Genomic DNA, 9,978 nt, shown 5'->3' on the forward strand with positions numbered 1-9,978 from the left:
ACCGGGGCTTAGAGAATGCGGGCAACCCCCACGGCGGGACGCATCTCCCCAGCGTCAAGGATGGGAGTAGAAGCCGCAGCCTCCGCTCCGGCCCGGCCCCACGGCTGGACGCAGCTCCCCAGAGCCCGGGCTGGGAGCAGAAGCCACAGCCTTCGCGCCGGCCCGGCCCCACGAGCGGCTGGCAGACGAAAAACTACAATTCCCAGGATGCCATTCGGAGCGGGGTTAGGAAGCGGAAGCGAAGCTGGAGGCGAATTCCGAAGGCGCCGCCGCCGCCGCCGCTGCCGCCCGGGGTGACGGGATCAGGTAAGCCGTCTGCTGGTTTAGGGGGCTGACTGGAGGCTGCGGGGTTCAGCCTGGGACAGCCGCCTCCCTCGCGGCGGGGCGGACGCTGGGAAAGCAGCGGTTAGCAGTCATGTGGCCTGCGGTACACTACTTTCCTGGGCTTTCCCTTCCTGCCTCTACTCGCACGCGCCGCAGCTTGTGGGCTGGGAGGCACCCGCAGGCGGGGTGCTCTCGGGCTGGAGTCGATGTGCCATCATTTAGCGGCAGCGTAGGTGCCCATCAGGTGGGACTTGGGCTAGCAAAAGGTCTGAGGCCTCTGCCAACCTAGGGTGGGGGTGCGGAGTGGAGTATTTATGAACTCAGCAAGTATTTATTGAGCGTCTATAAGCAAACAACACTTGCCTACATTGTAGGGATGGAGGAGGTTCCGACAAAAAATAAAGTTATGTTGGATAGTACAAATCTGAATGAGGGGTGGAAGGTAGTCTGTAAGTGTCTGAGGGAAGAGCATTGAGGGTAAAGAGAACGGCGAACGCAAAGGTCCTAAAGGGTATGTTTGAGGAACAGCAAACCAGAGAGTGCAGGGGAAACTGGAAGGTAGACCTTAATGATCTGCATAGGTCATTGTATGGATTTGGGCTACTTAAGTGAAATGGAGAGTACTGCAGGCTTCTAAGCAGAAGAGCGTGATTATCAAACACTTAGGATGCTCACAGGCTCAGCACTAAGTGTGTACAGGTGAATTGTTCCCTGGCTTTATAATCTAGTGGGGAAACAGGCAGCTGTCATGCAAGGCTGGGTCAGATAGTTGGAGCCCCATGAAAGCTGAACGAATGTCATCCCCAAGTCCCCAGGATGTACTGTTCTGTCAGGTGCTTAGTAACTTTATTGAATGAAAGTAAGGAATAGTCCCAATTTTCAGCACTGGACCCACAATGGAGGCTCAGAAAAGATTTTGAATGAAGAAACGGGAAATAAATGAAATCTCACTTCTTAATACTGTTACAATGGCAATTAAATTTCAACCTGAATGTGAGAGGGGGACAAACATTCAAACCAGAGCAGCAGTCAGATTCATACAGATAGGAAATGTAAAGGTGCTGCCAGGATTGGGTAATGGAGAGTTACATAAAGGTCACAGAGTTTCACTTTAGGAAGATGAACAAGCTCTGGAGATGGACGGTAGTGATGGTGGCAAACAATGTGGATGCTCTTAGTGTATTTTTAGCTGCACATTTACAAATGGTTAAAATGGTAATTCCTATGTCAAAAAAAAAAAAAAAAAAAGCTAAATCTGGGCGTAGATAATGCCCCACACAGATTGAGCAGATCTCTGCTTCTGTGATGTCCAACTTCACCTTTGCTTTCTGAGGATCCCTAGGTGGCAATCACCTAATCAGTATTTACTGAGCTTCCATTGTGTTCCAGGCCTTATGCCAGTTAACAGATATACAAAGATACAAAAGAGGTGGGCTCTGCCTTCAGGAGTGTTAGCTTGTTTTATTACTCTTCTGGTGGTGGTTGGAGTTGTTTTTATATGATTTTCAAGATTATTGCATCCCAAGTTCCTGGTCTAAGAAACATTCTCAGGGACTACAGAGATTTGGAGAAGCATGAGGTAAAACGAGGGGAAAAGAAAGGAAGGGAGTGGCAGTGGTGGCGGTAAATTTCAGTTCAATTCAACAAAAAATAAACACTGCTGTTTTCAAGGAACTATACTGTGAACTCTTCAGTGTTTAGGTAAATGTAGGTATAAGCCCTCCTACAAAGGAATTCAGTTTGATAGGAGAGAAAATACCAGCACAGACTTTCCAGTTTTTAAGAACAACAGTGGAAGTCTGTAGCTCCTAGGATCTCCTATCTTCGATCTCTTTTGTTTTCTTTTTTTTTCTTTTCTTTTTTTTTTTTTTTTTTTGAGACGGAGTCTCGCTGTGTCGCCCAGGCTGGAGTGCAGTGGCGCGATCTCGGCTCACTGCAAGCTCCCCCTCCCGGGTTCACGCCATTCTCCCGCCTCAGCCTCCCAAGTAGCTGGGACTACAGGCGCCCGCCACCACGCCCAGCTAGTTTTTTGTATTTTTAGTAGAGACGGGGTTTCACCATGTTAGCCAGGATAGTCTCGATCTCCTGACCTCGTGATCCACCCGCCTCGGCCTCCCAAAGTGCTGGGATTACAGGCTTGAGCCACCGCGCCCGGCCCAATCTCTTTTCTCCTCAGCGAGACTACCTCCAGAGAGAGCTCCAGAGAGCCTCCCAGTCATTCCCCAACAGGCCCTGGCATACAGGAGGAGCTCAGTGGAATGTTTATGAACTAATGAATGGTCAACACAGGTGAAAATACAAAATGCTTTGAAGTTTAAAGGAGGAAGAGATCACATGGCTATTAACAAATTAGCATTTATTTAACAAATTGGTGTGGGTTTTCTCACCCTAATAAAATGAAGTTGTCAGTTAAGGATTAGTTTATCTTTTCATTTGTTCTTTTCTGAATGCCTATATGCAGAAAAATGCAGGTGACTGATGGTTGGCGTAACAAAGTCTTCAGTCATTTAAAAAACTGTCATAACAGGGGTCTAGATATCTTTTGTTAAAAATACATGTTTATGGGCTGGGTGCAGTGGCTCACTCCTGTAATCCCAGCACTTTGGGAGGCTGAGGTGGGCGGATCACTTGAGATCAGGAGTTCAAGACCAGCCTGGCCAACTTGGCAAAACCTGGTCTTTACTAAAAATACCAAAAAATTAGCCTGGTGTGGTGGTTCATGCCTGTAGTCCCAGGTACTCGGGAGGCTGAGACATGGGAGTCGCTTGAACCTGAGTGGTGGAGGTTGCAAGGAGTCGAGATGATGTCAGTGCACTCCAGCCTGGGTGACAGAGCAAGACTATCTCAAAAAAAAAAAAAAAAAAAAAAAAAAAAAAATATATATATATATATATATATATATGCGCCAGCACAGTGGCTCACACCTCTACCCAGTGACTGGGAAGCTGAGGTGTGAGGATGGCCTGAGGCTAGGAGTTCAATACTGGCCTGGGCAACATAGCAAGACCTATATCTTTAAAAAAAAAAAAAAAAAAAAATTATATATATATATATATATAAAAAAAAAATAAAAAATCAACTTCACTGTTCATTCATGTGGAGTGCTTCTGAAATGTTTAAGAATAGCTTGGATTTTTTGTTTTGTTTTTGAAACATGGTGTGCTCTGTTACCCAGGTTGAAGTGCAATGGCACTTCATCGTAGCCCACTGCAGCCTCGATCTCCTGGGCTCAAGCGATCTTCTGGCTTCAGCCTCCCAATAGCTGGGACTACAGGTGTGCATCACCATGCCCATCTAATTATTTTTTATGGAGATGGGGTCTCACTTTGTTCCCCAGGCTGGTCTTGAACCCCTAGGCTCAATTGATCCTCCCTCCTTAGCCTTCCAAAGTGCTGTGATTACAGGCATGAGCTTCGGCGCCCAGCCAGCTTGGTATTTTCCTCATTTCTCTGGAAATATTACATACATTATGAAATTTTATACATGCCACTAATTCTTTGTGATAGAGTCTGTTGTAAGTATGTTTAAAAATTAATGTGTACTGGGTTTTAAAGGATTTCTAAACAGAAATAAACTTTAGCCTAGGCAGACAAATGGACACAAATTTCAAATCTATAGTTTTGAAAATCTGGAAGGTAATTTACTTGGTCATCTTCAGGAATGTATCTGGTGGTCACATGTTCACATGATATGTCATGAATAACCAAAACTACTCAGAAGATTTACCTTTTAAGAATAACTGTAAGAACAACACTGAAGGGGTTGTGAATAGTAGTTAACAACAGCAAGTATTTCGTGAGTACTTGTTTTATATCAGTAAGTGAAAGGTATCTAATTCTTGCAACAATCCTGTGAGGTGGTTTTATCCCATTTCGTGGAGAGACTCTATGGCAGAGACTTAAATCTTCTAGATATTGTCCCATCATTCACAAGTGGCAAGCTAGGAAGTGTGTCTGAATTCTAAGAATGCTATTTTTCCACTTAAACCTGTTTAAGTGTGTCTGAACTGAAAACAACTACAATTTGGCCCAATTTTGAGCATTTGATGGAGTACAAGAAAAAAGGCAATATGAACTCAACACTAGAAATGTTTTCCAAACACAGGAGTCAAAATGGAAAAGATAATTCTAGGACACTAGCCATCTCTACAGTGAATGATATTTATGGAGTTATAATAATATAAATGCAGTTTACAGCCGGGTGCAGTGGCTCACACCTGTAATCCTAGCATTTTGGGAGGCTGACGCAGGTGGATTGCTTGAGCCCAGGAATTCCAGACCAGCTTGGATAACATGGTGAAACCCTGTCTCCACTAAAAATACAAAAATTAGCTGGGTATGGTGGTGCATACCTGTAGTCCCAGCTACTCATGAGGCTGAGGTGGGAGGATCACCCGAGCATGGGAGGTCAAGGCTGCAGTGAGCTGTGATTGCACCACTGCACCCCAGCCTGGGCAACAGAGTGAGACCCTATCTCAAAAAATAGTTTAAAATTTGGTTTACAAATTTTAGAAAATACCACAGGGATAGACAAAGCACTTAATTGTTTTGTCAGGGCAAAACGTAAAACCTACCTTGACCATATAAAATTAAAGGCTCAGTTGGAAAATTAAAGGAGGAACAGAGATAGAAATATAAGGATGTTTATGTTCACAGCCTAAAGATATTGGGGAGTCAGAAATACTATGTCTTGAACAAGAAATAGAAGTTTAAAAATATTCTTAAAAGTATTAAAGACTTCTGGTAATTGTTATGACAGAAGGAATGGGTATTGGACTTACCTTCCTACAATAAACTATAAAACTGGACAAAGGATATGAAGAAATTGTTTTCAGGTATTGGGCAGTAGTCAGGACAAGACTGTAATCATTGAGGGAGAAGAAACACACAAGCGAAGCTCCACAGTCACCCTGGCTTTCTACCTGAGGGTGCATAGTGACACGGAGCCCATACAGAGTGCATCGGTGTCATTGGGTGGAGGAAACAGTTGAATATAGGGCTGCTGAGATGGCTGCATACAGCAGGGTACTGGCAAGGAGGGAGCTGTGTAGCAAAGGAGCTCCAGAAATCTGTGTAGGGGTGCCCAGATGGTGATGCTGTGGAACATTTGGAATGCTCATACATTGCTGACAGGCAGTGTAAAATGGTATAATACTTTGGGAAATGGATGGTTGTTTCTTAAGAGTTAAATACACACCTATCCTATGACCTAGCAATTCTACTCTTAAAACTTAGTCAATGGATGTGAAAACATATGTCCACAAAAACACATCTATGAAAATGTTCATAGCAGATTTATTCCCCAAGCTGGAAAAAATCTCACATGCCTATCAACAGAATAAATTGTGATATAGTCATACAGTGGAATGCTATTCAGCAATAAAAAAGCAACTACTGATACATACATGTGTAAGTCTCAAATATTTTAAGGTGAAAAAAGTCAAGTGCTAAAGAGTACATAACGTTTGCATCTATTTATATGAAGTTGTATAACAGATACAGATAATTCATGGTTATAGCAAACAGAACAGTGGTTGCCTTTGGCAAGTTGTGGGAATGGGATGAAGACTGATTTGGAAAGTGGAGAAGAAAGTTAAACTTTCTGAGGTGAGGCCAGGCGCGGTGGCTCACGCCTGTAATCCCAGCACTTTGGGAGGCCAAGGTGGTGGATCACTTGAGGTCAGGAATTCGAGACCAGCCTGGCCAACATGGTGAAACTTCATTTCTACTAAATATACAAAAATTAGCTGGGCAAGGTTGTGCGCGCCTGTAGTCCCAGCAACTCAAGAGGCTGAGGCAGGAGAATCGCTTGAACCCAGGAGGTGGGGGTTCCATTGAGCAGAGATTATGCCACTGCACTCCAGCCTAGGCAACAGAGTGAGACTTCGTCTCAAAAACAAACAACAAAAACTTTCTGGGGTGATGGAAATGTTCCATATCTTGACAGGACTGTCTGTAACACAGGCCCTATACATTTGTTAAAGCTCATTGAGTTAATATATTTTATCACACACACAAATTCATTAAACTGTACTCTTAAAATCTTTGCCAAAGAAATGTAAAGATCAAGGTAACTTGATCTCAAAAAAATTTCAAAATCAAGGTAACTAATGAAGAATTAAAAATAATAGGCCAGGTGCAGTGGCTCACACTTGTAATCCCAAAACTTTGGGAGGCCGAGGTGGGCAGATCACCTGAGGTCAGGAATTCGAGACCAGCCTGACCAACATGGTGAAACCCCATCTCTACTGAAAATACAAAAATTAGCCAGGCCTGGTAATCCCAGCTACTGGGGAGGCTGAAGCAGGAGAACTGCTTGAACCTGGGAGGCGGAGGTTGCAGTGAGCTGAGATCACAACACTGCACTCCAGTCTGGGCGACAGAGTGAGACTCCGTTTCAAATAAAAATAATAGGGGTTGATTGGGTGCAGTGGCTCACACCTGTAATTCCAACACTTTGGGAGGCCAAGGTGGGAGCCCAGGAGTTGGAGACCAGCCTGGGCAACACAGGGAGACCCCCATCTCTGCAGAAAATTTAAAAATTAGCCAAGCATTGTGATGCATGCCTATAGTCCTAGCTACATGGGAGGCTGAGGTGGGAGGATTGCTTGAGCCTGGCAGGTTGAGGCTGTAGTGAACCATGATTGTGCCACTGCACTCAAGCTTGGGTAACAGTGAGACCCTGTCTCAAAAATAGTAATAATAATAATATTTATTATTACTGATTTAAGCAATTAAATCAGGGACTGATTTAAGCAATTTGAATTCTTATGTTTCATAGCGAGTCAATACATTCAAAGCTGATGAATCATGAAATAATGATGTAAGCATATGAGTTCAGGTTAAGGAGTTAATTACCAAAAGAACAAAAAACAACTGGTTAACAAGGGTTGCCACTAGAGGTGGAAGGGATAGGAGTGTGGATTATTACTTTTCATTATAAATAGGTCTTTTTACCATGTACGTGAATCATACTGCATAGACTTACACTTTTTAAGATGTATTTTTCATAAAATAGTGGTTGTGTGACTACACTCAGAGGACCAGCCATAGGTAATGGTCACATCATTCTTGATCTACAACACTTGACCATTTACTAAAGCATTTCTTTTTTTTTTTTTTTTGAGATGGAGTTTCACTCTTGTTGCCCAGGATGGAGTGCAATGGCACGATCTCAGCTCACTGCAACCTCCGCCTCCCAGGTTCAAGGGATTCTCCTGCCTCAGCCTCCCTAGTAGTTGGGATTAGAGGCATGTGCCACCACGCCTGGCCAATTTTGTATTTTTAGTAAAGACAGGGTTTCTCCATGTTGGTCAGGTACGTCTCGAACTCCCGACCTCAGGTGATCCACCCGCCTTGGCCTTCCAAAGTGCTGGATTACAGGCGTGAGCCACCGCACCCAGCCGACTAAAGCATTTCTCACTCATATCGTCCTTAGATTTTGAACTCCACTTTGAAATTATGACATCATTTGTTAAGTGTTCTGTAACAGTGCTTGTCCATAGTTTTCAACCTCAGCACTTCTGAGGGATATTAAACATTTTCATTGGTGACTGTGGCTTTCTACTGCAGTGGTACTCAGCTGAGTTGGAGGGAATACATAGTTTAAAAAAACTAAGTCTGATACATACCAACTGCCTAAAAGAATTCTTGGTTTCATGTCACTCTATATTTTGGTTCATCCTCCCAGAATGTCTCTAGTATAGTACCCTACTTATAATAGGTGTTCAATAAATATTTGCTAAAGGAAGGATTTTGAAAATAAACTGGTTGAAACATAATGGGGGAGGTGAAGTGGCTAAGTGGCTTTTGCAATCTCTGTCCTACTCTCAAATCATATAATGCATTTTAAAGTACACAATAAATAACTTGGTTATCTGTGTCACTGCAGCAGTAGATAATCATTGATTGCTTGGAGATGTCAGGTGTTGTGCATGTCCTCTAAGAAGTGCATCTGGGGCCGGGCACAGTGGCTCATGCCTGTAGTCCCCACACTTTGGGAGGCTGAGGTGGGTGGATCACTTGAGGTCAGGAGTCTGAGACCAGCCTGGCCAACATGGTGAAACCCCGTCTCTACTAAAAATACAAAAAGTAGCTGGACTTGGTGGCAGACGCCTGTAATCCCAGCTACTCAGGAGGCTGAGGCAAGAGAATCACTTGTACTCAGGTGGCAGAGTTTGCAGTGAGCTGAGATCACGCCATTGCACTCCAGCCTGAGTAACAAGAGTGAAACTCTGTCTCAAAAAAAAAAAAAAAGTGTATTTGGCTTCCTTACTACTGAACTGTTTCTCTGCTGAATCATTTCTCTGGAAGACACAAGTTTTTCTCAGTCCAGTAAATCTGGTTCAGTATTTTACACACTTCTGATCTTTTGGTAACACAATAACACTTTGTTATTTGGATGTAGGGAGATACCTATGTTAGTGAAATAATGTAATAGCTTACATAATTGTGCCTTTTTCCAGTCTGGTTGAAAGAACAGAGGACTAAGCACATGGACTGGAGATTGCAAGGGAGTACTCAGAAAGTAGAATCACCTGTGCTGCAGGGGGAAGAAGGCATCCTAGAGGAGACAGGTGAAGATGGACTTCCTGAAGGCTTCCAGCTTCTGCAGATTGATGCGGAAGGCGAGTGCCAGGAGGGAGAGACCCTGGCCACAGGCAGTACAGCATGGTGCTCGGTGAGTGTAGTGAATTGCCTGGCCATAGGCCTTGAATGATGGAATGTCTCAGACACCCCTGTTTTAAGGATGGATACTGGTAGTGAAAAGAGAAACTGGGAATGAGTTTTGTGTATTCTAAGTGATGAATTAATTTTCTGCTAACTGGTTTAAAGTTTTAGTTTCATCTGAGTCATAGGAAAAGTAAATAAAGTTCAAAAGGAATTTTTGATACACCTCTGAAAGGTCAGGAAATCTAAACTCCAGGCCCTGTCACTAATGAATTTTCTGTGACCTTGACCAGGTCACATCTCTTTTTCTGGGGCTCTGTTTTCTCTAAACACGATCCAATCTAGGTTTGTTTTTATGAGTAATTTCCTTTTTCTTGCCAAACCTTATATATAAATGAGAAAAAATAAGTAAATGTTTCTAATATTCATTTTCCTTTTTTGGTGCTTATGAAGTTCTCAAACAATTTTGTTTTCTGGATAATATAAGAAAAATGTCCAGAGAAAACAGAGACACTGGGAAAAGATAGTTGCAGCAAAGAAGAGCAAAAGAAAGCAAGAAAAAGAACGAAGAAAAGCCAATCGTGCAGAAAATCCAGGTGACAATAAATGAGACTGTTGGTATAATCATATTTATTTTTTAGCAAACGTGTCTGCATGTTCCAAGGAGAGTAGGAATTTTGTTTAAGTAAAAAGCATCTGGGATGTGGGACCCACTGTCCTATTTTCTTGGGAATCAAAACATCAAAGAAAGCAAAATTTGCGGCCGGGCGCGGTGGCTCACGCCTGTAATCCCAGCACTTTGGGAGGCCAAGGTGGGTGGATCACGACCGTCCTGGCTAACATGGTGAAACCCCATCTCTCCTAAAAATACAAAAAATTAGCCGGGTGTGGTGGTGGGCGCCTGTAGTCCCATCTTCTCGGGAGGCTGAGGCAAGAGAATCTCAAACCCGGGAGGTGGAGGTTGCAGTGAGCTGAGATTGAGCCA

At 43.5% G+C, this 9,978-nt stretch overlaps 1 protein-coding gene across 5 annotated transcripts in view; it reads left to right on the plus strand.

Moving 5' to 3' along the window:
- Positions 1-207: 207 nt before the first annotated feature.
- TRMT10B (tRNA methyltransferase 10B) overlaps positions 208-9,978 on the plus strand; it is a 38,218-nt gene continuing 28,447 nt past the window's right edge. For 4 of the 5 annotated variants that reach the window (XR_491883.3, XM_007968681.3, XM_007968680.3 and 1 more), the window contains exons 1-3: positions 208-306; positions 8,789-9,003; positions 9,481-9,589. Coding sequence is in view for 4 of the 5 variants with exons in the window: in XM_007968681.3 (XP_007966872.2) it covers positions 8,818-9,003; positions 9,481-9,589 (295 nt within the window). In the remaining variant the exon portion in view is untranslated. Of the gene's footprint in view, positions 307-8,788; positions 9,004-9,480; positions 9,590-9,978 lie in introns of those variants that run through there. The other variant, XM_073021785.1, reaches the window with a different exon arrangement.

This window comes from Chlorocebus sabaeus, chromosome 12 (assembly GCF_047675955.1).
Source record: "Chlorocebus sabaeus isolate Y175 chromosome 12, mChlSab1.0.hap1, whole genome shotgun sequence".
In the NCBI taxonomy this organism is placed as follows: domain Eukaryota; kingdom Metazoa; phylum Chordata; class Mammalia; order Primates; family Cercopithecidae; genus Chlorocebus; species Chlorocebus sabaeus.